Source organism: Hippoglossus hippoglossus, chromosome 2 (assembly GCF_009819705.1).
Source record: "Hippoglossus hippoglossus isolate fHipHip1 chromosome 2, fHipHip1.pri, whole genome shotgun sequence".
NCBI lineage: Eukaryota > Metazoa > Chordata > Actinopteri > Pleuronectiformes > Pleuronectidae > Hippoglossus > Hippoglossus hippoglossus.
Genome location: NC_047152.1, coordinates 7,644,944 through 7,671,418, shown reverse-complemented (window position 1 = coordinate 7,671,418; position 26,475 = coordinate 7,644,944). Strand labels below are relative to the sequence as shown.

General features: G+C 44.0%; 4 protein-coding genes and 1 long non-coding RNA gene across 9 annotated transcripts in view; 2 read left to right on the top strand and 3 right to left on the bottom strand.

The window, feature by feature from the left end:
• nbeal1 (neurobeachin-like 1) overlaps positions 1-14,165 on the top strand; it is a 33,315-nt gene extending 19,150 nt beyond the window's left edge. For all 4 annotated transcript variants that reach the window (XM_034605560.1, XM_034605559.1, XM_034605561.1 and 1 more), the window contains 35 exons: positions 113-246; positions 920-1,079; positions 1,313-1,415; positions 1,522-1,681; positions 2,647-2,805; positions 2,937-3,096; positions 3,637-3,725; positions 3,890-4,495; positions 4,886-5,061; positions 5,152-5,440; positions 5,529-5,837; positions 5,936-6,085; positions 6,169-6,326; positions 6,623-6,747; positions 6,874-7,000; positions 7,091-7,245; positions 7,337-7,470; positions 7,586-7,687; positions 7,839-7,934; positions 8,028-8,152; positions 8,247-8,387; positions 8,509-8,639; positions 8,868-8,977; positions 9,167-9,284; positions 9,484-9,581; positions 9,691-9,807; positions 9,943-10,032; positions 10,185-10,294; positions 10,411-10,583; positions 10,688-10,782; positions 11,090-11,206; positions 11,318-11,479; positions 11,682-11,830; positions 11,922-12,057; positions 13,625-14,165. In XM_034605560.1, the coding sequence (XP_034461451.1) occupies positions 113-246; positions 920-1,079; positions 1,313-1,415; positions 1,522-1,681; positions 2,647-2,805; positions 2,937-3,096; positions 3,637-3,725; positions 3,890-4,495; positions 4,886-5,061; positions 5,152-5,440; positions 5,529-5,837; positions 5,936-6,085; positions 6,169-6,326; positions 6,623-6,747; positions 6,874-7,000; positions 7,091-7,245; positions 7,337-7,470; positions 7,586-7,687; positions 7,839-7,934; positions 8,028-8,152; positions 8,247-8,387; positions 8,509-8,639; positions 8,868-8,977; positions 9,167-9,284; positions 9,484-9,581; positions 9,691-9,807; positions 9,943-10,032; positions 10,185-10,294; positions 10,411-10,583; positions 10,688-10,782; positions 11,090-11,206; positions 11,318-11,479; positions 11,682-11,830; positions 11,922-12,057; positions 13,625-13,729 (5,369 nt within the window). In that variant the 3' untranslated portion in view covers positions 13,730-14,165. The remainder of the gene's footprint in view (positions 1-112; positions 247-919; positions 1,080-1,312; positions 1,416-1,521; positions 1,682-2,646; positions 2,806-2,936; positions 3,097-3,636; positions 3,726-3,889; positions 4,496-4,885; positions 5,062-5,151; positions 5,441-5,528; positions 5,838-5,935; positions 6,086-6,168; positions 6,327-6,622; positions 6,748-6,873; positions 7,001-7,090; positions 7,246-7,336; positions 7,471-7,585; positions 7,688-7,838; positions 7,935-8,027; positions 8,153-8,246; positions 8,388-8,508; positions 8,640-8,867; positions 8,978-9,166; positions 9,285-9,483; positions 9,582-9,690; positions 9,808-9,942; positions 10,033-10,184; positions 10,295-10,410; positions 10,584-10,687; positions 10,783-11,089; positions 11,207-11,317; positions 11,480-11,681; positions 11,831-11,921; positions 12,058-13,624) is intronic.
• Positions 14,166-14,450: 285 nt separating this feature from the next.
• On the bottom strand, positions 14,451-15,386 carry LOC117775085. Its single transcript, XR_004616175.1, has 2 exons — positions 15,245-15,386; positions 14,451-15,173 (listed from the first exon to the last, which is right to left on the bottom strand). It is a non-coding gene; the product is annotated as an uncharacterized LOC117775085 (long non-coding RNA).
• An 895-nt stretch (positions 15,387-16,281) lies between these two features.
• LOC117774995 (proteoglycan 3-like) lies at positions 16,282-18,376 on the bottom strand. The gene is made up of 4 exons (XM_034607766.1): positions 17,868-18,376; positions 17,633-17,770; positions 16,884-16,995; positions 16,282-16,460 (listed from the first exon to the last, which is right to left on the bottom strand). Exons 1-4 carry the CDS (start codon positions 18,261-18,263, stop codon positions 16,387-16,389), a joined length of 720 nt encoding a protein of 239 aa, XP_034463657.1. The 5' UTR covers positions 18,264-18,376; the 3' UTR covers positions 16,282-16,386.
• Positions 18,346-20,709, bottom strand: wu:fa56d06 (uncharacterized protein LOC795664 homolog). Its single transcript, XM_034614335.1, has 5 exons — positions 20,061-20,709; positions 19,113-19,313; positions 18,936-19,004; positions 18,458-18,790; positions 18,346-18,362 (listed from the first exon to the last, which is right to left on the bottom strand). Exons 1-5 carry the CDS (start codon positions 20,095-20,097, stop codon positions 18,346-18,348), a joined length of 657 nt encoding a protein of 218 aa, XP_034470226.1. The 5' UTR covers positions 20,098-20,709.
• Positions 20,710-21,543: 834 nt separating this feature from the next.
• Positions 21,544-26,428, top strand: LOC117775036 (adrenodoxin-like). 2 transcript variants are annotated; one of them, XR_004616166.1, is made up of 5 exons: positions 21,545-22,050; positions 24,213-24,337; positions 24,493-24,622; positions 25,188-25,857; positions 26,022-26,428. XR_004616166.1 is itself a non-coding variant. In XM_034607814.1 (4 exons), the coding sequence occupies exons 1-4, from the start codon at positions 21,905-21,907 to the stop codon at positions 25,294-25,296; spliced, it is 510 nt and encodes a 169-aa protein (XP_034463705.1). In that variant the 5' UTR covers positions 21,544-21,904; the 3' UTR covers positions 25,297-26,428. The 2 variants fall into 2 exon arrangements, 1 of the variants encoding a protein (XP_034463705.1); XM_034607814.1 differs by having other exon boundaries at positions 21,544-22,050; positions 25,188-26,428.
• Positions 26,429-26,475: the final 47 nt, after the last annotated feature.

The window sequence follows — 26,475 nt, the reverse complement described above, 5'->3', positions numbered from 1 at the left end:
TTTTGCCACAACATGCAATCATTTATTTCTTGATTTCCCCGTTTCTCTTACCTCTTGCATCAAGACAAAGAACAGCAAGTTGTAAAAAAGGAATTTTGATTTTCCATTTCAGAGGCTCGTCTGGAGAAGAATCTGGTGGCCACCTTCCTGTTGGTGCTGAAGCACTTCCTGCAGAGACACCCAATCAACCAGGAGAATCTGCTCCACTCGCATGGTGTGGGTACATTGGGAGCACTGCTTCAAAAGGTATTTGTTTTGTGACATTGATTCACCTCAGATAGCTTTTGTCCCTGAATGGAGGTTTTTCTTTGTTTGATCCATGTTTGTCCTCATTCACTCATTCCTTAATACTCAACTCCTTTTTCCCCGCTTTTCTTTTTCTATCTTTTGTCTGATCCAAGTGCCTCTGTGTTTATTTGCTTATCGAGGGGTTGGAAATCCACTCCGAGTCGGCATATGCACCACGGAAAAGTACAAGCCTCCACAGAGACCCAGATCAAAAGAAATCAGATGCAGTAATAGTTGCTCGAGGCAAAGTAACCACGCCCAGTAAATGAAAGTTCAAATATACCACTAATGTGTTTCCCATTCCAACATGCTCCTTATCTGTTTGTGGAGAGAGTTATGGGTGTCACATTGCTCTATACATGCTCGCTAACAAGTCTCATCATTGTTTATGGGACATATTAGACACCTTTTTTATGTGTTTCTTTCTATTGAAAGGCCTGTTCTCAAATCACCTGTGCCTTACTCTGATGTCCTCTTTATGTTTCATGAGCCCATCAGGGGATCTTGCAGGACAGATGTTAATACCAAGTTTTAACAGGGCCATTATTTTGCATGTGTGCTTGTAAATATGTGTATAATCAAACTAGCAGTAGTGAAATACAATCTATTGTTTATGTGTGTGTGTGTGTAGCTGCCGGTGGGTCACGTGGACGTCAGCGTGCTCGTCGCTATGCAGCTGCTGATAGAGCAGGTGACGTATGAGAAGAACCAGGCTCTGCTGCTGCAGTTTCACACACATCTACTGTTCAATTTCAACATCTGGAACAAAGGAGACTTCCCTCTACGCATTGGTGAGATTGACTGTTCAGCGTTTCCCTGTTAGAAAACATGTAAAACACTTTCACAAAAGGTGTTAGATGCAGATAAATGTCAGCAAAGTCTCAGAATACTTTAAAATGATGAAAGAGGAATCTGTTGATGCACCTCCTGTGCTGTTGGATGCAATGCTGCCATATTGTGTGTGTGCGCGTCCTTGAAGCTGTTCCATTTCTGAGCTGTGCCCTTGCTTTTTTCCCCTATGAAGGTCACATCCAGTACATGTCCACTGTCATCAAAGACAACAGGAAACTGTTTAGGAAAAAATACGGAGTCCAGTTTTTGTTGGACACCATACGCCTTTATTACGGGTGAGACTCCATAACCCAAAGTTAAAATGCATACATCTTTTATATGTATTGTATTTTCTCTGTATGTTTCTCACCTAACCTCCCCATCATCTGTTCTCCTCTGTAGGAAGAACAGTAATAAAGACAGTGACCTGAGTGAGGATGACATTCGTACCATCAGGGCATCTCTCTGTGGCCTCATCAAGTACTACATCAGCAAGGGCATGTCGCAGGAGGAGATGCAAAGCATTCTGGGATACATTGCTGCCATCGGAGATGAGGACCAGGTTAGTTGATGGGGGCTTGTCCCTTTTGTACTAAATGCTGTCGCTTAATACGATTGTCCCCAACAAGGAGCAGAAAACCCCCTACAACTGAATCCAAGTAAAACATTCACTGTGAACAAAAGGTTTTTTCATTTTCATTCTTGCAGGGCGCCTGTCGTTCACGCCAACATCTCAGACATGTGGAGTAGGTCAAGTTATTATTTGCCAGTTGACACATATATTGTGAAACTGGTTGAATCCAACTACTTTTGCCACTGGAGGATTAATGTGAAATAAGATGACCTTTCACTACAGGATTTTCTGTTTCCGTGTAACATTTAACTTCACTGACGCCTGCACAGGAAGCCGTGAAGCCCATTTCCTGCCTGGAAGCTGTTTTGCCATCCTCTCTCTCGCTTTCTGCATTATTTTTGAAAAAACATTTCCCCCTCTGTAAGCAATATTCCTCAGAGTTTGCCTGAAACAAACCACTTTATTACTTCATAATGTTTTTCACAGAATGTGATATCTGACACCTACTTTGTGAAATCCATTTTCTCCTCTTGTCACACCTCCTCCACACCTCTCCCTGTTTTAGCGCTGTCTTGGTTTTCATTTTGTGTCACTTTGCATATCCTCTTACACTGCAGCACTATATATGGCAGCTTACATGACCTCTATGAAGATATGGTCAATATAATCGCATGATCCTCCTCCATTGCCAGGCATCTGCTACCTCTATTTATCCGCTCAAGTCAAACTGACTCTTCAAATGCCGCCTCTAATCAATCATGTGAAAATATAACTATAAAAAAATGATGAAAACGTTAAATCTAGTTAAACAAATACATTTACCGAATTCGGTTAAACATCCGACCAACAATTTGCCTTGTCTTGTAGAGCGATCAGCACCTTCTCAAGTAATGTAGGAATCTGTTAAAACAAGCCAACTTGACAGTGCTTGTGTTCTGTTGTGTGTGTTGCAGCTGTGCAGCCTGCTGGAGTTGTTGCTGAGCCTTTTTCAGAGCAGTCCGGCCAGGGACCAAATCTTCCTGCTGCTCTTTGAGCCCGGGGCGGCTGACTCCTGCTATGCTCTGCTGCTGAACAGCAAACACTCAGACCGACTACGAGAGCTGGTCTTCAAGGTGGGTTACAGCCAACTACACTTGGGACACGGTTACATACACGCTCCAGTGCTTAATCAATACCATAATGATGTTGCTTATAAGTCTGTTACTTTTTCGGAGTACAACATTTGTTCTCTGCCTCTGTTCAGCTGTTTGAGCGCATGTTGCGCTGCGATCGCGTCTATGAGAAGAACAAGCAGCGCTTGAGGCTGAGGGAGGTGGGCTACGCCGGCCTGTCGCTGCTCTTCTCCGAGCTTCACATCACTCCGACCCTGATCCGCTGTCTCCTCAACCAGGTCCTCCACACAGGTCAGCGTCTGTTTATGGAATTATTGAAGTCTTTTTTGTTAAACTAATGGTACCTTATTTTGTATAAATAATGAAGAGAGGATTTTGGGGATTAGAAGATTTTTGCAAACATGTTTCTTTGGGCTGCCAGTATTGGTCAATCTTGTGTTTCCGCTCCTGCCACGATAAATCTTCCCTTCAGTGTTTTTCAGCCTGAGTGGATGTTTAGCTTTAATCTAATTAACATGATTGCTTCTTGAACTAATGAAATCAGTTGCATGGATCCTCATTAGGCATTACACCACAACACGATATCTCAGAAAAGCCTCAAGGGTTTTTTTTAAAATTTAGAACAAACATCCATTTCTTATGGAAGATGAACTGATTCGATTTATATGCTCATTATGACAATAAAGACTTAATTGCTTTTTTATTAAGGATGAAGGCTGAACTTTTTGTAGAGAGTCGGAAAACATGTCTGACCAATGGACCAGATGAGTTTAGTAGTGGCGATCAATACTGCACGCACTGCATGTAAAGGTGTGTATCTAAAATCCACAGATAACATGGTGAACTACAAGGACCTGATGTCTCTGGTGCAGCTCACTCATCGGGCCGGATCCACCGTACGCCTCCTCGTCTGCAAGAGGGTGAGCAAACACCTGGACGTTAACCTGCAGATGCACACTATTAATTATTGTGTCTTTCATTTCACTGTTAGGCCGCACAATCACTTTAATTTAATGTAGGTCACAGAAAAATGGTTCTGATATTATTTTTAATTTAGTTAAAAAATACTTTTCTTCCTCTTCAGGTTTACCAGCTGCTTCAGTCCCAACAGGATGCTGCCATCCAGATTTCCAAGCAGCAATGTTGGCAAGACACCCTCATGCGGCTGTACCTGCGGGGTGAAGGGTCCTTGCCACTGCGGAGTGCTGACACCGTCAGCACCTGCAGCCTGGACCTCAGTCGGCACAGCGGCAGCAGCATCAGCCGCCTGGAGCTGCCGTTGGAGAGGAGGACACGGGCAGGCAGCGCTAGCCGCCTGGACCGGCTGGAAGATGACCGGCTTAGCATAGGAGACACGCGTTCTGTGGACAGCCTGGAGAACGGTGACATCATATCACTGCTGGACACGCCGTCTTCCTCTGCCTCCACTGAGCCACAACTCCACGTCAAGCCCTGGGTGGTGGGAAAGTCAGGCGGCCTGACACTGGATCTGTCCCACCTGCAGGGCTATGAGGGCGCGGAGAGTGGCAGCCAAACACCGGGGAGCATGCCCAGTACTCCGTCGCCAGTGGAGACTTCAAAGCCTTTCCCAGGAAGCTCTGTGGATCGAGAGGCATCTTCATCCCTGACTGAAGACAGCTTCCTCTTCAGTGACAACATCTCATTGGGGGAATCCTTCAACAATGCTGAGGTGAGATGAGCAATCACATGGATATGACAGACAGCTTTAGGAGTTTTGTTTGACAGGATCAGATCCTTTCCACACCCATTTCCTCTTGGAAATGTCAAACTGGGCTCAGACCTCAGGAAGTTCAGGGCAATTAAACCCTAATTAGCCCCGAGGGAAAATCTAGTCTGTACCAATGTTCGGCACAGAAATAAGAAGGAGTAGACTTGAATGTTAGTGGCATTATATTTGTCAGTGTCTTATGAATTGCCTATTATCTTTGTTATATCCTGTTGCCCACTGCTGCAGTTATACATCAGAGGAATCAATAAAGTTTAATTTAATATAATCTATTTAAATAATAATACTCTTCCTTTTCTTTTTCTGTATGTTTGGTGTGCTGCCGCCCTCTAGCGGGCTGAGGAGGAACTGTGCAACATGCTGCTGGAGATAGTGCTGTGCGTGATGTGGCGAGGTGTAGAGGGTTCCGATGATTCTGCGTGGCTGGAGCGCGGCCAGGTCTTCTCAGCTCTCACCAAACTGGGAACTGCTAATGAGCTGCTGCTGCCTGTCGACCAAATCAAACTCAGGTCAGCCCCCTGTTAGATCACACACTTAATTGTGGTAGTATGGACTGAATACTTCCAGAGCATCTAATGGTCTCTCTCTTTCTTCTCTAGTCTCATGGAGCGTATGTTGGAATGGGCAGTGAGTGATAACCGCGAGGCATCAGCTGCCACGTTGCCACAACACACGGAGAACGCAGTGCGGCTGCTCCACATGGTACAAGACTTCCTGCAAGCAGAGGGCCTGGTCAATCCTGCTCTGTGGACGGAGAAGGTGTTGGAAGAGACAGTGACACTGATGGACAGCCTCATGGTGTGGTACTCCGCTGGCACCCAGTGGTTTCAGCTCTCCCAAGTTGGACTGAGATTGTTGCTGGGCTTCATGGCCCAGGAAGACCCTGAGGTGAACTATTTCATGCTGTCGAATGTGTCATTTTTTTTTGTTAAAACAAAGCACATGCATGCAAAATAATACATGACCTGTGTCCCAGGTGAGTGCCCTGGCCACGGCGAAGCTCAATGGCGTCCTGCAGACCAAGGAGGTGTCCAGCCAGGACGAGGCCTGCTACCTGCTGGGGAAGGTGGAGAGCATCCTGCGACGCTCCATCCAGGAGCAAACAGATGACACCTACTCTTTCTTGGTTCCTCTGCTGCGAACGCTGCTTTCCAAAGTCCACCGGCTCCTCTACATGGAGCTGCACCTCCCACAGCTTCCTGACACCAACGGAAGCCCGTCCTTCTTTGAGGACTTCCAGCTGTACTGCAACTCACCTGAGTGGCGCGTCTACCTCGACAAATATGTATGAGATATACGAGGTTTTTATGAAATGTAGTTTTATTAATTTTTATTAAAAGTATGTTGAACCTTTTGTTATTTTTACCCCCATGTTTTCCCCAGATTATTCCGTACATGAAGCAGTATGAAATAGAAACATTCAGCCAGGGCCATGAGACCATGGCTCTGTACTGGAAGGAGAGCTACGAGGCCTTCATGGTCAGCCTGCATAAGAGAGAGAGGGAGAGGGGCGAGAGCAAGATCCGCTTCCAGGTTAGTTGAATAAATAAATAAACCATTAATAACTGAAGCCTCTCTCATTAAGTAGGGTCAAAACTTTTTCTCTTGTCTTTCAGGAGCAATTCGTGGAGCCCTTCTCACGCCGTAGCCGTCAGGAGAACCTCCGCTACAACAGCATGCTGAAGCAGCAGCACAGCCAGTACAGCGCTAGCCTCAGGCAGTGGAAGGCAGCACGGCGGGGCCTGGTGTGCGAGAGAGGCCCCTGGGCTGAAAGGTACTGATGTGAACCTCTCTCACCAGCTGCATTTCTCATAGAGATGTTCCAATACCTGTTATATAAGCCAAAAATACCAGTGTTGGCATCGGCGAGTACATATAGCGATCCGTTACCACGTCTTTAAAGTATATTAGCTCCACCCATATAGACCATTCCATTTTCTTTTCTTGGAAATCTTCTTCTTCTGGTAGAAGTTCAAGTGTATAAATATAATTTATGCAAATATGACACGTACAGATATAAATAATGGGTGGCTCTGGGAGTAATATAGGCATGTTTTGTAACTATTTCAGGCAGCAGGATGAGATGCACTGGAGGGTGTCCAGTGCTGAGAACTTCTCCCGCATGAGGTTGAAGCTGGTTCGCAGTTACAACTTTGACTCTCACCGAGAGGCCAGCGCTCTGAGAGACAACCTGGGTAAGACAACGTTCCCTCTTTCTTCGTATGAGCCTCTGTACTGCCATGTGATATTAACTGCTGCACCATATCTCCATGGCCACCTTTCAGTTTTTTATCCCTACTTGTCTGTGCTGCTTTACTCAGGTGTCCAACATCAGCGTGTAAACCCAGAGTCTCTGCTGCTGGAGGCTGTGAAGCAGGTCAAAGTCAGCGACCTGGAAGATGACATCCTGGAGCTGCCGGAGGACGACCCTGCTGCTGCTAACAACCAGTCAGTCCCCTTATACAGTAGAAGAACCTTGATCACATAACAGATACACAGATTAGACTTAACATCTGATTTCCTCTCCGTGTCCTGTAGGGCTGAAGCAGAGGAGGCAGGCCAGAAGGAGAAGCTGGTGCTGTGGGAGGACTGTGAGTTGGTGACAGTGGTGGACGTGGTGCCCGGCCGCCTGGAACTCACCACCCAGCACATCTACTTCTACGACAACAGCCAAGATAAGGAGAAAGAGGAAGGTGAGGGGACAGTCAGAGAGTGGGATGAGAAAATATGGAGAAAACATCATAAAGCTTTTACCTAAACTAACAGTCTGCTTGTTTCCTGAAGGAGTGGGCCACGACTTCAAATGGCCCCTCTCTCAGATCCGAGAGGTCCACCTGCGCCGATTTAATCTGCGTCGCTCTGCTCTCGAGATCTTCCTCATCGACCAGACAAACTACTTCCTCAACTTCAAGAAAGAGGTGATGAGCCACAAGCTAGATTTGTCCAAAAATATTAGTATTCTAATCTAATCTGGTTTCTTTTTTAATAGGAAACTAATGCTGTGTACAACATTGTAATTTCTTATTTAAACAGGTGAGGAACAAAGTCTACAGCCGCATGTTGCTGCTGCGATCGCTCAGTCTCTATGGAACTCGCTCACCACAGGAGCTACTCAAAGCCTCTGGACTCACACAGGTCAGGACACAATAAGTTAGAGATGTTGTATCATTTACAGATTTTAAATTGTGTCAACACACATGTAATTTAATTAGATATATTGTGTCAAATGAGTCAATCAGCTCCATTATTAATGAGTGTAATGTAATATTTTATGTCCGTCACACAGAAATGGGTGAACCGGGAGATTTCCAACTTTGACTACTTGATGCAGCTCAACACTATTGCAGGCAGAACGTACAACAACCTGGCTCAGTACCCAGTGGTACGTTCCCCTACTGAATACACATTTTGTACGTCTCTGTTGACTTTGTGAAAGTGAGTATTTGAACTGATTTGTTTGTGGGCTTGTTTCCAGTTTCCCTGGATTCTAGCTGACTACACTTCAGAGGAGCTGGACCTGTGTGATCCTCGGGTGTTCAGGGACCTGTCGAAGCCGGTGGCCGTGCTTAACGAACGCAACGCCAAGGCTGTTAGAGAGAAGTAGGTTTCATCACTGCCTATTTCAGGTCTTATTCGGAATTATTCAAAGATGATAGACGATGGCTTAAGTTTAATTTCTGAATGTGCCCATTAGGTATGAAAGTTTCGAGGACCCAACAGGCACCATCGACAGGTTCCATTATGGCACCCACTACTCAAACGCAGCCGGGGTGATGCACTACCTCATCCGAGTGGAGCCCTTCACATCATTGCACATCCAGCTGCAGAGTGGACGGTAAGGAGGCTTGTGGACTGCAGCAGCAATGTCTGCCCTGTGTCACTGCCACACGTCTCTTGATGGTAATCGTAGCATACTACTACAGCATGGTCAGTCATACTTTCCTGCCTTGGTTTAGGTTTGACTGCGCAGACCGTCAGTTCCACTCCATCCCAGCGACGTGGCAGACCCTGATGGACAACCCCAATGACGTCAAGGAGCTCATCCCTGAGTTCTTCTACTTCCCAGAATTCCTAGAGAACCAAAATGGTGAGGTTGGATTAAAACCTTTGTAATCATTTCACAGATTATATAAATAATTTGAGGGTAGCTCAGAGAATGCCCTATCTCTATACTATTTGACACAGGTTTACATATAATCACGCATCCAGACATTCAGTGTATAATCAACATGCAATTTGTTTAAGTACCTAATTCAATTCTGCTTTGCTTTTATCTCTCTTTGTTTCCTTATCTTTGGTTCTTGCTGTCACCCAGGTTTTGATCTGGGTCGCCTGCAGATCTCCAAAGAACGGGTGAACCATGTCATCCTTCCCAAATGGGCCAAGTCCCCCGAGGACTTCATCTACAAGCACCGCAAAGCCCTGGTGAGGTGCAGTTCCAGTTCTACTGCTGTAGTAATACTTTGCTCAACTTTGCATTTATGCTCAACATTATATATGGAAAGGGATGGAGCCTTCTGCGTTTTTTTCTGAGTAACTCTCGATTCTGCGCCGATCTCGATTTTTTGAAAAACTGGATTACAGCCTCAGTGTATGTGTGTGTGTTTCCAACAGGAGTCAGAGTATGTATCAGCACACCTTCATGAGTGGATTGATCTGATCTTTGGCTTCAAGCAGAGGGGCCCTGCAGCGGTGGAGGCCCTCAATGTCTTCTACTACTGCACATATGAGGGTAAAAAAATCCACAACAGCTCAGCTACCATGCTGTCATGTCCCATTAGGAGTTTTCTCATATAATCTGTAATAAAAAAGTAAATATGATTAATTGCACAAGTTTTACTTCCCTAACCCTAACCCTTATTGAGACACCTAAGTTCAAACATTGTGCAGGTCAATGACCTCTGTAAATAATAAGCGTTGTGTTGCTGCAGGGGCCGTTGACCTGGACGCCATCACGGATGAAAAGGAGCGGAAAGCCGTGGAAGGCATGATCAGCAACTTTGGACAGACACCCTGCCAGTTGCTCAAGGTGCAAACAAACTATTTTACAATATAATCAAAAAGACTTGTTGAACCTGCAGTTACTTAAGGAAATGAAGTTCTGTAGCTGTGTTTGTAATTCAGATTTTGACTTTTAGGAGCCTCACCCAGTGCGTCTGCTTCAAGAGGAAGTGGAGAAGAGGAAAGCTCAGCTGGACTCGTCTCCTCTCAGCTTGTTCGAGCACCTCAGTGACCTCAAGTCCTTCTTTGTCGAGGTTCGATCTCTGCTGCTCCTTTACTAATGAATGGAAATCATAGTTTCTTATTCTCAATTTTTAATGAAAACTTCCCTCTGTGATGACTCTGATTTCTATTCTCCCCCCCCCCCCCCCCCCCCCCTCATGTTCCAGGGCATCAGTGATAATGTGCCGATGGTTAAGGCTGTGGTGCCAAAGAATCAGTCTCATTCCTTTATCACCCAAGGGAGTCCTGACACTATGGTAAGACTGGCGATTATGATGATAATAATAATACAACTGCAGGGTGGTAATTTTAGTTTTCTACTCTTGTAGAGTATGTAAAAGTTGGAAATTAATTTGATGGTAGACAATTATAGATACAGACATTTTCATGGAGTTTCCACTGTCTCCAGGTGACGGTGAGTCAGAACTGCCTGGTTGGGACCCATGGGTGGCTGCCTTACAACAAGAATATATCCAACTACTTCACCTTCATCAAGGACCCCACAGTGTCCAACACCAAGTGAGAAGACGCACAACACTTCACAGCTCAGTGCAGCAAATCACTGTCATGCTGCTCTTGTGTCCTGATGGATCTTTCAACCTCTCCCCCCCTCTTCTTTCACCATCTCCACCTAGGACGCAGCGTTTCCTGTCAGGACCCTTCGCCCCTAGCATAGAGGTAACAACAGGGCTGTTTGTGGTCTCCCATGATGGCAAGTTGCTCTTCAGTGGTGGACATTGGGACAACAGCCTCCGGGTGACCTCACTGGTCAAGGGCAAGACTGTGGGGCAGCACATCCGCCACATGGGTAAAGAAAAGTCTTTATCTTGTCTTGTGTCACCTCTAAAACAGCAGGACATTTGCAAAATTTCTAGTACATCCTGTAATATGTTTGTTTGTTCTCTTCTCCAGACATTGTGACCTGCCTGTCAACAGACCACTGTGGTATCCACCTGATCTCCGGCTCCAAGGACACAACCTGTATGGTGTGGCAGGTTCTCCAGCAGGTTAGGACACCAACGACTCACTCATAGTCAAAGACACTTATTGACATTGGTTTTTGAAAATGTTTTATTGACTCTTGAGTTTAACTTTCTAGAGAGAGATCAGCTTTAATATGCAGATCTATAGAGAAGTGGTTTGTCCTTGAAAAGTCACACCCAACTATGCAGAATCAATGACATAAAAAAGCCTTTTATTAAGCCTAGTCCACCATTTGTTATTACCTACATGTGTTTTATTATCTTGTTGTTTTGATGTTGTATTTTAATGTTTTATCCATGTAACTACATCCTAATAATATTCTACCTGCAGGGTGGAGCTCCTGTGGGTCTCTGCCCCAAACCAGTTCAGGTTCTGTACGGACACACAGATGAGGTGGTCAGCGTCAGTATCAGCACAGAGCTGGACATGGCTGTGTCTGGATCACGGGTAAGGACACATCATTACACATAAGATTAAAGACGGATTGCTGTCAAAAGGGAAACTGTCAAAGTGTGTGTGTTTGTTAGTAAATGTGTGCACACACTCTTTGTGCTCCAGGACGGGACAGTGATCATCCACACGGTGCGTCGTGGTCAGTACATGCGTTGCTTACGACCGCCCTGTGAAAGCTCCCTGCCGCTCTCCATCCTCCACCTGGCCGTGTCCTGGGAGGGTCACCTGCTGGTCCACACCTGCCTCGAGGGCAAAGCTACACTTAAGGTGCATGCAAGTTTTTTTCTCCTCCCACACATATAGACATTGAATGAAAAGAGGGAAAGGCTCCCTCATTACAGCACAATGCTTCAGTTCAAATTCTGCTTAGTTGCCAGCTGGACTAAATCTCCACCTCAAGGGAAACTGCACTGGTTGGTGGAGGCATACCACTGTAGGGTAGTAATTCTCTTTTTTTCTGTCTCCCCAGGATAAAAATGCTCTTCATCTTTACTCTGTGAATGGAAAGCACCTCTGCAGTGAGCCTCTGAAGGAGCAGGTGACTGATATGTGTGTGTCAGGGGAGTATGTTGTCCTCGGCAGTGAGCAGGGATACCTCTCCATCCGTGACCTCTACAGGTAAACTTCCAAACTTGTGTTTATCATCAGTTGAAATTTTCACCTCGTTTTGGAATGTTCTTCAGCTCTTAATTCTGTTCCTCCTGTTCAGTCTATCTCTGTGTGCGGAGCCCATTGCCATGCGGGTGCCGGTGCGTTGCGTCTCGGTCACCAAGGAGCAGAGCCAAGTCCTGGTGGGTCTGCAGGACGGCAAGCTGATCATTGTGGCCGTGGGAAAGCCAGCGGAGGTAAAGAACTCGCTGAGGAACTACATCGCTCAGAGCCTGGAGGGTTCGCCGCTCATGGCCTCCCCCCTGCTGGCCCCGCTAAGAGCCCGCTCGCCAACACGCCTGTTGCACCAGCGCGACCAGCTGGTGTTTAGCCCCACTTGCAGCTCCCAGAAACGCTAGTCCTAGTTCCTGTTCTCTTCTAATGCTGTAGCGCTGTTATATACACATGTACACACACACAGACACACACACACACACACACACTTACCTCTCCTCAGGGATGGTTATCACCCACAGTCAGTCATTGGGCTTCACTGCTCTCTTACCAAACCACACACACACTGTTGTGTTTTTATAGTTGTGAGGGCACTCATTGACTAAATACATTCCCTTGCCCCTTACCCTGTGGTGGGGGAAGTACTCAAACATTTTACTTTAGTAAAAGTAAAAATAATTAGACAAAATATACTCAAGTAGAAGTACCACATTAACTTTTCTACTTGAGTAAAAACAAGTAATGACTTGCTGCTGCAGGAAGTGGGGTGTAATGTCACCTGCCCACTCTGATCAGTGGACCAGTTGCCCCTTATTGATTACTTGAACATGCAACATAATTCATTTAAAATATATTGTGGAGTAGAAAGTACAGATATCTGCTGATATGTTCGGTGGAGTAATCCTTAAGTGAAGTACTGATGCATAAAAAATGTACTAAAGTACATTACTAAATAAATGTACTTTGTTACATCCCACCACTGCCTTTACCCTAACCTTGACCATCACAACTAAATGTCTAACTCTAACCTAATGTCACCCTCACCCCAAAACCAAGTCTTAACCCTCCAACAGCTCTTGTGAGGACCAGCCAAAATATCCTCAGCACGTCCAAATGTCCTCACAGCGACAGTTTGGAACCAAAATTGGCCCTCAAAACTCTAGAAAGACAAATACACACACACACACACCTTTTCACCTGAGCCACACAGATTTAACACATTCCTTCATCACACAGCTGAGCAGGCAGTCGCTACATCAACCACAACTGTGACATGAAAACTTGTTGCGTTTACCTCATTCAGTTTTTTTGTTGTTTTGTTGTTTTAATAGCATCTGTGCAATTTTCGACTTGATTTGGCCATTAACCTGGGAAACTCCCACACTGTTTACCTGAAGTGTCATTTTGTTCCATGTTTGCGTGTGCTCTCCGAACTATAAAAAATATGCTGTGAAACAAACGTAACACTAATTAACGCTTCTGCAAATTCAAGCCATATTAAGAGTGTAGCTACAATCTGAATAATGCAAACTAATAATCTCGCGCCAAGTTAGTCTTGATTGTTTTGATAGTGTAAATAGTGTGTTGGTGGTGTAGATGTACGACGTTCCCCCGCTCTGAATCATTGCACCTTTTCATCTTCTCACACAAAAGTCAATCAGGCTTTTGAGTTTTTTTGAGTCACTCATGAATCATATCCCTCCTCCCTTTTTTTCCCCCTCCTCTCCTTTGACTTCATGCTTTTCTTTCTCCACTCCCTTGTCCCAATTCCTCCTCCTCCTCCTCCTCCTCTTCCTCCACTCTTCTCAGATGCGTTCAGGCCAGATCACACGGAAGCTGTGGGGCTCCAGCAGGAGACTGACCCAGATCTCTTCAGGGGAGACTCTCTACAATACCCAGCACAACCACAACTGACCCATCCCAGTCCCCAATGTCCCTAAACCCTCCCCTCCACGCACATCCCACATTCCTCACCTGGTTTGTCTCCATACTTGTCACCAAACACGTTGCCTCATTCTATCCTTAGGAACCCCCTCTGTTCCTCCAGCACCTTTCCACAGTTTAAACGGGCAGTGGGAAGATGCTTTGAGGTGCTTGAGCATCAATTATCACAAAGTGTGCACATACATGTGTCTGTGCATGTAGTCCTGCGTTGGATTGACCGTACGGCGCTGGCGTTGTCGTTCAAATCCAGCAGCAGCACCAGCCTGAGCATCACCTCGCCACTACCCGTGACTTCTCTCTTCATCCCTCAGCTTCTCATTGATTTATTTACATCACACTACACAATATCGTTTCTGTTTCCTGTTGACAGAGGCACTGTAAATTCTCTAAAATCTGACAGGATCTGTCAGCTAACTGCAAGAGAGTGTGTGTGTGTGTGAGAGTGTGTGTCCGCAGTGTGTTACCATGCTCTAGATAAAGATATAGTTTCAAGTGGCCTTGTTGCATCCCCTTAGTTTGCCATCGATGCAGACAGGCGGGTCTGTGCTCCTTAGGCCGAGACTTTTCATTGCCTCAAAGCAGCCTTATGCAGTAAGACAGCTCCATCACTCATAAGACCAAACTCTCTGCCTTTCCCATGGGCTTTTATACGTGTGTATCTGTGATTTTCATATCTTCAGGGTTTTTTTTGTGGATTTCTTTGTTATCTTGACAAATTTATGCATGTGCAACTTGGCATCTGTTCGTACACATGGTGGTCTCGGACCATTTTGAGGATAAGTAGGAGACACGGTGATGGAGATGGTCTTTTTTTTTATGTTTGGACATCGGTGACTTGTTTTGTTTAAGAAACAAACCCGCAAGAGACGGCATCTGTCTTTCGTGTTAGCACGTCTCTTAAGATATAGTTTTGTAAGATAAGACAAAAGTGAAACACTACATTCTAAAGTTTCCATGTGAAGATTTATCACAGCAGTTCTCGTGTCACACATATCCCTCTGTGCTTCATAGAATGTTTTTTAAATTACTTGAATCTGTGTTTATTTATAAGTAAAAGTAGCAGTCTTTTTTTTTTTTAATCTCACTTTCTTCTCCTGAATATACAGACACCGGCACATTTTAAAAACACTTCTGACTGTTCAGACACCTGGAAAAGAAGGAGAAAGAAGAAATCCTCAAGGGCTCTATGAGATGTCAGTGTTAACAGCAATATAGCTCCTTCGCCGGGTGCCTGTCGATGATTTCTTCCAGTTTTTTCCCTAAACATGTCACTCAACCAGCCCTCTGCTGTATCTCCGTCCTCCTGTAGATGAACTGGGAGAGAAATGCACCCTTACTCTCTCTCCTTTCCTTCCAACTGCTCTAACTTGTTCCGACTATTATCATTTATTTTTTTCACATCTCATTCTCCTTCCTGCTCATTGTGGGTTTTTTTTTTATATCCGGGGCACCAAGAAGGTTTTTCTCGCCTTGTTCAGGTGGGACGTGTTGTTCTTGCGTCTTTACTCTTGTCACGTCCGAATCAAACACAAACCACAGTATGACGTGTCTATGGTTAAGAATGTGTTGATTCCTATTTTTGCACCATAATTGTGTGTGTGTGTGTGTGTGTGTGGGTGTGAGAGAGAGAGAGATAGAGAGTGTGTGTGTGTGTGTGTGTGAGGCCATGCTACTGAGGCATGTTTATTTTTTATATCCAAATTCTTGATTTCATCATACATGTTGATATGGTGTCTCTGATTGTGTGAGCGTCAGCAGCCCCCTGGTTGCTTTTGGCTCACTTGTGGGTTTGGCCTTGGACACAGGGTTGCTCTAATGGTTCTCTCGTCTTCTCTCTCTTTCTTTTTTTTTTATGTGATTTTGTATTTAGTCCTTATTTAAAAGTCACAGCAAAGCGTCGTGCAGAGACCAATCTGTGTCCTTCTTTACGAGATTTCTGTCTTTCATTCGTCCACGTTTGTCATTCAGACAAAAGACCACTGTTTGAGTTGTTCCACAACTGCAACAAACGGAGTGCCTTTATCCCAGTGTGATGTTAGATTAGAGTTTTTTCTTTTTCATTACCGAAGCCCGAAGCTTATTGTCCCTGTAAATCAAAAATCAAAGCAGCATTCCACAAGTTAAACCTCCACCGTTTTTCATGGGGAACCAAGAAAATAGGACTTAGAAGCAAAATCAAAAAAGTACTATTTTGTGTCTTAGCAACTCTTCTCTGTGACTGTCACCAAATGGATGTGTGTATATCTGTGATTATTTATGGATACGGTATATATATTGTACAGCATGATTTTTATTTCATCCTATTTGAAATGTACTTTTGCACTTTCCAGGTACTAAATTGTAACAAATTGTTTTAACTTGGCTCCCTAATCTGTACAAACTGCTTTGTATACACAAGTGGAAATGATTATTAAAAATTAAAGTCTTGTCTAAATTTAATATAAATGTGCATCTTAGTTCTTTACGGTATAAAACAGAATGAAGAGTGACTGCTTTGGCTGAGGTGAGGAAACAAACACACGCAGATCAAATCTTAAAGTTTTATTCAAGGAGACAAACATGAAGCAATGTTGTCTGCAAGACAGATCCAGATGTCCACACTCTTATACGCTGTGTCTTTGTGGTCTTCAGGCAGTGATTGGGTACGAGCAGATGGACGCTCTCCTCAGGTCACAGTCAGCGGCCGTCCACCAGCTCTCATCTGCAGGACAGGGTAGGGACAGATTGTGAAAGGAATGTTGGCTTGCCAGACATAACGCACATGTTCTGTAGGATATTCTTAAGATCATGTTTTTAAAATGTAAACATGCCTGGTTACTGGTATTTAAAGTGAAGGAGATGGTCAGGATATCCCAATTTTTTATCCCTGCAGTTATGTGAGCTTAACCCTTTAATAGTGCGGCTAAAAGAGTGGTTTTATAACACAAGCACATACCAGTACATGTAAGACCACATCAACAAACCCCCCGATTGTATGGGATTGAACAAGGCTGCTTTTTATCACTTAAGACCTCAACTTATAGTTGCACTTTAATGACCTCCTGGCCAGATACAGAGAAATGCTGCCTTCACACATTGGCCATTTGTGTGTCTGTGTTGTGTGTGGGTTAGAGTGTGGTCTTACCTATCTGGAACATCTCCAAACACACAGGTTTGTCAGTCTGAATGTTGGGGTGGCCCGGCTTCCAGTCACTGTAACCCCACTCCGACCCGTCTACCCATGATGCCTTCTGGTTCTGAGGTGGGCAACACGCATATGGTTTGTCAAAAATATGCAGACATATAACCTTGATTCACTCTTATTCAAATTTACAGGAAGCTCTCCGATCCCTCACCTAAGTAAAAGTAGCAAAGCCTCATTATACTTCTTAATACTTCCTACATTCTTGCCAAAAGGCATCAGATTTAGTCTCTTAGAATTTGTCAAATTTACAAAAATCTACAAGAATCCTACTTTAAGACCCGAAGACTATTTTCCCATTTCACTTTTTTTGCTTTCTGGTCTCACTTAGCAACAGGACAGAAACAGATGGGTGGTTTTTAAATAAAAGTTCAAAGGTCAATGTTTTACCAAGGTAAGAATAACACTATCTGTCCTGTTGATAACGTATCTGATGACACTCTCCTTGGCCTCCATTCAGTGCCACGGCAAAGGAGCAGACTGCTGGCGTCATACTCAGAGAGCCATTGAATAATAATGGTGATATAAGGAAAGTCCTTCAAACTATCATGTACTATATATACTATTAATACTTATTCCATTTAAAAGATCACATCATGTATTTTGGTGTTTTCTTTGTGAGAGCCTGAAAAACAGTGTCTCCTCTCTCTTTCAAAATATGGTTAATAAACTTTCAGGGTAAATGATCTTGCCTTGACGGTGCCTCCCAGCCAGGTCAACACAGGGTTTTTCTCACCACCCTCGGTCACCAGGGAAACCAGGCGAGAATGCAGATCACTGCTGGGTACAGATGCAAGCTCAGCATTTGGGGCAAGAGCTCTGCAGATGACCTGGAATAAAAGGACACAGGAAATTGGGAGAGTCAATTTGAAGAGCCACAAACGCAGACATTTAGTTATTGAGTGGTCTTGCCGTAGATTGTCTAACCTGTGCGTCCTGGAAGGTTAATGGTGTGGGGTTGAACTCATAGCAGTTTCCATTGATGACCTCTCCCTTACATTCCACTGTCTGTGTTTGGATTCTAGAGGCAGAGGGTTCAGTTCCCTGCCTGAAACCATTTGGGATAGACATGAAGGGTTCGGTTCCCTGTCTGAAACCATCTGGGATAGACATGAAGGGTTCGGTTCCCTGTCTGAAACCATCTGGGATAGACAGGAAGGGTTCGGTTCCCTGTCTGAAACCATCTGGGATAGACAGGAAGGGTTCGGTTCCCTGTCTGAAACCATCTGGGATAGACATGAAGGGTTCGGTTCCCTGCCTGAAACCATCTGGGATAGACAGGAAGGGTTCGGTTCCCTGCCTGAAACCATCTGGGATAGACATGAAGGGTTCGGTTCCCTGCCTGAAACCATCTGGGATAGACAGGAAGGGTTCGGTTCCCTGTCTGAAACCATCTGGGATAGACTTAAGGGGTTCGGTTCCCTGTCTGAAACCATCTGGGATAGACTTAAGGGGTTCGGTTCCCTGTCTGAAACCATCTGGGATAGACTTAAGGGGTTTGGTTCCCTGTCTGAAACCATCTGGGATAGACTTAAGGGGTTTGGTTCCCTGTCTGAAACCATCTAGGATAGACATGTGAGGTTCAGTTCCCTGTCTGAAACCATCTAGGATAGACATGTGAGGTTCAGTTCCCTGTCTGAAACCATCTAGGATAGACATGTGAGGTTCAGTTCCCTGTCTGAAACCATCTAGGATAGACATGTGAGGTTCAGTTCCCTGTCTGAAACCATCTAGGATAGACATGTGAGGTTCAGTTCCCTGTCTGAAACCATCTGGGAGATGATTTGCAGCGTGTACCTCCACCCGCACCCAACCACCACCATTCTTCTGGGCTGGAACATCAACAGGGACTGAAAGACAGAGTGCCTCTAAATTAAAGACATTTTTTAAAGGACAGTTTATCGATTCATATTTTGCATTCGTAAAAGCTAAAGATTCTGGAGAATAAATTACATCTATCTTCCTAGAATAAATGTAACTTTAAAGTTTCCTCACTCTCATCTGTCAGCCACTGTCTTCTCTCCATCTCTCCAAACCCATTCCCAAGAGAGGGGCGGATGACAGCTAGAGGACAAAATATAGAAATGACCTAATTGCACCCGGCTAATCAATGTATTCAAATTGGTTCTTAAATGACCGTATTTGCCGCAGGGTTTCGATGATTAAACTCACCGATGTTGTCTTGCACCAGGCCAGTGTTGAGGTCAACCAGGAACCTTCTGGAGAGCTCAGTACCTTGTCTGTAGCTGTCTGGAATGGGTCGACGGATGTCAGTGTCGTGTTCGGTGCCCATTTGAAAGCCATCGGGGAGCTGGTAGGTTGAAGATGTCTTCTGCAGACCTCGAGGGACTGCGATTGGGACGGCTTGGAGGCCTGAAAGGTACCGTTCATCGTTAAATCACCCATTCACACTGAGGATCATGCAAACAACTGGTCCTGCTGATTCCCTGTCAGATGCTCACGTACAGGCAGAAAGGAAGACCTGGTGATATTGGTTGAAGGAATCTAATACCTCCTTGCAGATTTAACAAATACTTACCTGTCATATCAATTATTAACTTTTGTTCCAGATTAATTTGTACAGCTTTTCTCTCACTGTGTAATAAATCCCTAATGGTCAAAGTTTAATTTCTGTACAGCGACTGAAGGTCAATTGCTCTGATAAAACTATTGATTATCACAATATTTCTGCTTTGGAAACAACCCATAAAGCCACAATTAATTATGATGTGAAATATCAAACAATTAGTTATTTGTAGAAATGGGAAACGATTTTGTTGCTATGTAATCTCCACAGGACAGATTAAAGAATCAAGATCTGTAATTCAAATATCAGTGTGAAGAGTGTTCAGGATAAAACAAACCATGACAATGACATCGTCTACAATAAAAAAAGAAAACTGTTGGAAAAATATTATTATTTTTTTTTTTTTTTTTTTCAAATTTAGGTTAACAATTGTGTTAATATTAGTATTTTAGTTAGTAAAGAGTTTTCTTATTTCAGTGAGCAAATTAAAGTATTCAATAAATCCAGTAACAAAATAAGATATGAACTATCAAGACGTGAATACCTTTACACTTAATGTATCACATGAACAAGGAGAGATTTAGTGATCTTACCTGACACTGCCAGGAGCAGCAGCACGGACCTGAACATCCTGTCAACAGAAGACACAGAGCAACACTGCACAGATGCAACCGATCACATTAACTTAGTTTTTCTGTCGGCTCAGTTTGTTTTGTGAATGACTTCTGTCCTGTGTTGTGTACGCTGATGTGAAGGTTGTCAGTTTGTGCGCTGCTTACCTGAGACAGAGGTGATACACACTGAGCAACTCAGACAGAAAAGGCTTCTGATTTATATGTCAACCTTTCACTTTGAACGTGATCATTCATTAATCTTTATCTCCCGCAGATGATCACTCATATTTGATGCACTTATCAGTGTTGCCTGATAAAGTCTTGAACACAGCGCTGATATAACCGGAGCTCACAAAGTGCAGGCTGTCAGTAGTTGTCCTGTGACGTAGACATATGTTGTACACATCCTGTTTTCTGGGTCTTGCAAAGATATTGAAGGTGAACGGCACTTGGTTTAATCGAGGGCGGCTCAATCAATACTTGTGGACAGAAAGTGGAGATTACAACAGTGTGCAATGTGTAAATGTGACAGTGAAGGTCACTGATGTGTTTTGATGTTGTTGGGAGTATATATGCACTCGAGACCTAGTGACAGGGGTGGAAATAGGAATTCAGGGCCCTTGATTCCCATTTAGAAAGAAGAGTTTGTGGGCCACCTCACTTCAGCAATGTTAAAGTTAAAGATTTGGTTATGAAAGAGCTGATAAATTATACTAAAACTCGAATCTACCTGGTGTATGTGCAGTAATCTACGTCTTGTGGTTGTTCTTTACTCAAATAAATTGTACGTTTCAAATTATTTGTGAATAATCAGTGGCAGATTTCACTGTAAAATCTAATTACATGCATATATAAGATTAAAAGTAACTCAGTCTAAGTGCTGATGGAGGTATCAAAATCAAATCAGCTGCATAAAAGAAATATAAATTATATAGAATTTAAACAGCCAGGTTATGTGTGAATTCGAAAAAAGCTGTTTCTATCTTGATTAACTCATCATGTGATGAGGTGTGGCCTGTTTTTAAACTTTATTTTAAAGTCCAAGGTTCAGTGGATTCTTTATTTTCTCTGCGATGAACTTGGCAGCAGAGAAGAGAGTGAAGGTCCAAAAAATGTTCCATCTGCCTCAATAGAAAAAAAACAATCAGTAAAACTGCTGTGATGGTTTTAAAAAAAACACAAACTCTTTGGCAAAGTTACATAAACACGTTGTTAGCGTCATCGAGCTAACGGTAGTTAGCCCGCAAAGAGCAGGAAGCTGGGGGGAACCACTTCAATATAAAAGTCTTGATAAAAATACCTGGTTTGAATAGCGATAAAGAAATGTCCCTATATGTGAAACTGGATGAATATAAACTTATCATTAACACGTTTTAACCCCTGAGTGGTTTACCCGCGTTAAACTGCAGCACTTTGTCGGGTAAAGCTTTTATTTTGTTCCCGCCCTGACCGGAAGTGTTGCTGTTATGCTAACGGTGAAACGCTTCCCCTTGTCAGGAAGCTGCTCAGGGACGTTGACCTCACTTCTGATGACATTAACCTGAACAGAGAAGCTGCAGGTTTTAAGCTCCGCGGCCACGGCACAATGAGCTGATCGTCTGCGGGACTCACAACGAGCAGCTGCCGCCGGTGACACGTTACGTAGTGACGGTGACACGGCGACGTCCTGCAGCTAAAACGTCTAGCCTAGCCTGGCTAAGCTAACTCGGTCGGTGAAGTCAGACCTCTCCGGGACGTCTCTCCCACAGAAGTGCGGCTTTTCCTCGCTGTCAACTGGACCGTCTTGCGTGTTGCGATCCTCCATCCGCCCGTGTGTCTGAGAAATGGCTTTGGTGACGGCGATGGGGAGGCTGCTGGCTCCCGTGCGGTTAGGGGAATACTGTCGGAGGACGGCGGCGGTGGCGGCGGTGGCTCCGGGCTCCTGGCTGACCGGGCTGAGGGGCTTCACCAGCGGCACACGGCCGCTCAGGTTAGTCGCTTTCCCCGCGGAGGGAGTCGATCAATCTCGTTTTATTCGTCTCACAGGAGTTAACAAGGTGTCACATGCTCAACAAGAGTAAAACTACTCTAACTATTAACTATTAACAGGGAGAAATAAGGTAGAAAGCTCAGAGAGAGCCACACGTGACGGGTCCCTCTCCAGGACACAAGTGCAGAGAGACACCAGGAAAGTAACAGTATTCACAACTTGGATTGGAAGAAACAGTTTGTACCGATATAGAAAAGTGAGTCAATGTTTAAAGTACATGAGAAAATGTCTGATAGAGATGAAGGGAGCAGCAATGGCACATGGATCGAGGAGTTCTTGTCTGTAATGGTAGAATATGGGCTCCACCATCATGATCCAAGTCCAGGCAAAGTTTGAGCTCCACAAGCCAAACTCCATTCAGAAAACAGGCAATTCAACGTGCCATATGCTGCGAGTACACATCAGGCTGAAGAACAAGGTAGAACACGAGTAAAGCCCTTCCGGCCAATCACTATATTGCTTAACTTTGCGTTAAGTACACAGAACAGGTGTAATGGAAGCACCGAGGGGAACCTTATTGATATTTCAACAGTTTGTTCTTTCCTAATGTTGATTCTCTAATGCAAACACATTGTTTGGCCAGTGGTTATAAAGCACTGAAATACAGGTTTTAATGCAAACACGGTTGCTTGAAATTTGGGTCACATTCATGAATGTAGTTTGGGCTGTGTGCCAAGTGTTTAAAAGCCACACTACTAAGTTTATTTAATTTAAATGTGTGCACTTGTAATAAATCCATATAAAGAGACCAGGCAAGACAGTTGTATTTATAAAGTACATTTAATACACAGACAGGGACATTAAATACAATAATGAATTCAAGGTCAAAAAGGACAGCTCAAGAAAGCAAAATAAAAAGGAGTAGAAGGAAAGAGATCAAGAGGTAAAGGAAATAAACATAGAATGAAATAAAGGAATATTGGTGAGATGACACACCGATCAGGACTTTGGGCTCATGATCGTGACAGCTTGATTTGTGTTTATGCCACATAATCACAAACCTCACGTCCGTCTGCAGTGTGATAGTCTCAGAATGAGTTGCTGCAGCTGAATCCCTCCGGCTGAAGGGATACATCCATGTGTGTAGGTGCAAGGCTTTGGACCAAGGCCGGGGTTCCCCAGGGCCAAACAGCCTGTCGGATTGCGCAATGCCTGTTGACTTGCTGCTCAGGTTGAAGGTTTGGTTTGGCATGTCGGCCTTAAACCGGCTGACACCGTCCCCATGTGCTCACGTCAGGCGGTGCCCCCTGACCCTGACCCTCTAATGACAGTTTAAGGCAGTAAACGCCAAAGACTTTGCATGTATATGTTTTTTTGTTAAGCAGATTATGCAGGGTTTCCACTGATCTTTGAGTTTTCCAGGAGGTCACTGAGTTCAACGTTTGTTGCCGGGGTATTTCTGCGGTCACTTAACAGGAACAGTATGACCTGACATTTATTTTGTGGCCTTAGATAATAATTTTCTTGGTCCACGGGTGTATGTTTTTTCAGTAATGACAAAGAGTGGCAGATTGTCAGTGTTTTGGAGCATTCACATGTTTCATTGTCACAGTGTAGAGACGGTAACATATCTGGGTGAGATGGAGAGGTGCCGTACAGTCAATATTTATAATATATAGCAAAAACTCAACAATACACTGCTGAAAACATGGTTATCAATATTATATATGCTCCTTTTTAAGTTCATTATAACCTGACTAAGGCAGTTTGCTTCTAATCATTCAGTCTGTCAACTAGCAGTTCTAGTTCTACATGTTTCATTAAACTGAACAGTTGTTTCTGTCTGTTGGTGTAAATTACCCACTGTCTAAAAATAAAGCTTTTATACAAAGCTGGTGGAATATGTTAATAAATAATAAGACCAGTCTCCCCAAAGACATTTTGACGTGTAGTGATCAGCTCTGACCACTAGAGGGCAGTGGATTGCGGTGAAACAGTCAGTGCTGTGTGAAAATTAACTACAAATATCTCACAACAGATTTTCAGTAGCACTGGTCCCAGTTAACCTTTTTTATTTTGTCATGTTTTAAAATGTCAATCATATTTTGTGATAAAGGAATAAACTGAGCCTTCTGTTTTTTTCTCTCATGCATGTTTCTCAGGTCAGACAACAAGGTGACGGTTAACTTCATCAACAGAGACGGGGAGAAGGTCACGGTGAAGGGTTCCCCTGGAGACTCACTGCTCGATGTCGTCATTAACGAAGACCTGGATTTTGATGGCTTTGGTATGTAAGCACACACACATGTGTATATACACATGTAAACATGTGTATATACCCCCCCCCTCTTCTTTTGCAAGACAAGACATGTTTTACATTCCTATTGTGTGAATGATCTGGATCTCTCTAGAATTAAAAATGTGTGTGTTTGTGTACTGCAGGAGCGTGTGAGGGAACGCTGGCGTGCTCTACGTGCCATCTAATATTTGACGAGGATGTTTACAAGAACCTGGGGCCTGTAACAGACGAGGAGCTGGACATGCTCGACTTAGCGTACGGCCTGTCTGACACGTAAGCAAACACAAAGACACAGGCGCACACATACGAATGTGTGCGTTTTTACACAACCAACAAAGATGTTTGCTTCAGGCAGTGCATGTCCCTCCCTCATTAGTGTTGTTTGCATACAACAGCAACAAGGTGTTTCAGCAGGATTTGTGGGAGACGCGCTCACTTAAGGTTTTAACTCAGAGGTTTTCAGTCCTTTGAAAATATATGTAAACCTGCTAAAAACTATAGCTATAAATAAGGTAAATAAAGAGTAGAGCTTTAATTAATGGACGATTTGATTTATTAAGAAACTGTAATGAGTCAAAGGTTGTCAGCTGAATAGGTGGCCCTTCATATGTGGCACAGGATGCATTTGCGTCAACACAGCGAAAAGAACGTGACCAAACTTAGTGCTGGCCACTTATGATTGGATCACTCAGGACCGGTGTTAATACACAGAGTAAAAGTGTTGCAGACAAAACCAATCTTATCATTTCCAAACCAGCATATGAGTTTTAAACTTTAACGTAAAAGTGACCGGCTGCCAGTGTGGACGCTCGGATGTAACTCCTCATTTCCTCTTCAGATCTCGTCTGGGCTGTCAGATCTGCCTGACGAAGTCTCTGGAGGGAATGGTGGCCAGGGTCCCAGAGAGCGTAGCCGACATCCGACAAAGCAAAGACGGGTCTGGTTAACCGCGGAGCCGCTGCTGTGGAACAAGGGTGTAGACCGTGTGGTTGTGTCCGGTCAGAACTGAGTGTACGACATGCGCGCGCACACACGATGGTAGGTGTTAATCTGCCAGTACTGCTACTGCTGTACTTGGACAAATGCCACGGCACTGCATTTATTTTTAAACCTCCCAACTCACAAGAAATCCACAGACAACTTTTAATAACTAGTAAGCATGAGTACAGGACTTGGACTCAACAAAATTATTTTTATAGGACGTAAAAGTGCCCCCTTCTGTTTACTGCACAGTGTCTGTTCGACATAAACCGTTTATAAAGATGGACGATGCTTCTCTACTTCTTTCCACTATCCAGAAATGAAGCCAGAATATCGTGAGTATGGGCGCTGCCTTCTTGCACATCTGGGGACAGAGTCTGTGCTGTAGCAACCAGAGAATGGATTTATACTATTTTGAGATGCTTTGGCTTCACTTTTGGGGAGATGTCATGTTGTCCATCTTTATATACAGTCTGTGGATAGAACACTGCTGCTGTATTGTGATGAATAACATCGATATTTAAGAGGTCTAAGCTCTAAACTTAGGTAAACCGATCACATCACCTCATTGTAAACTGCCTATTCATCATCTTGTCAAAAACAACATTTATTTGTTGCTATGGATGTAGTGGACGGCAGTGTGTGATGTTGGACTCGCGCTGTCGTCCGCCGCTGTTCTTCTGTTATCTAGCAAAGTGTCTTTTTCTCGTTACTGCGACGTAGTTTCCACGTCGAGTCGCAGAGAACAAGTTTCTTACATCCAAACATTTGAAGATCAGACCCGTCTCTTTCTGTGTGAATCCAGTCGTATCCACTGAACAAGCTGAGTGACACGTGTGTGTGTGTGTGTGTGTGAGCCAATAACAGTTCTCGATGCCTTAAAGATTGTGCTGATACTGACACCCCCTTGGCCCACCCCTCTCCAAAACAACATATTTTATTATATATATATATATATAGATGTACTCCTGCCATTGTTGGTTTGATTAAATCTGTCATGTAACCATATAACTTCAACATGTGATTGTACATAACTAGAACACAAACACATCTGTGCATAGAGTGAAAAATAATGTAATAAAAAGTCACCTTTCTAAAGACGTGTTGAGCTGTCACTTTGTACAATATGGAGTTTGAAGAGAAAA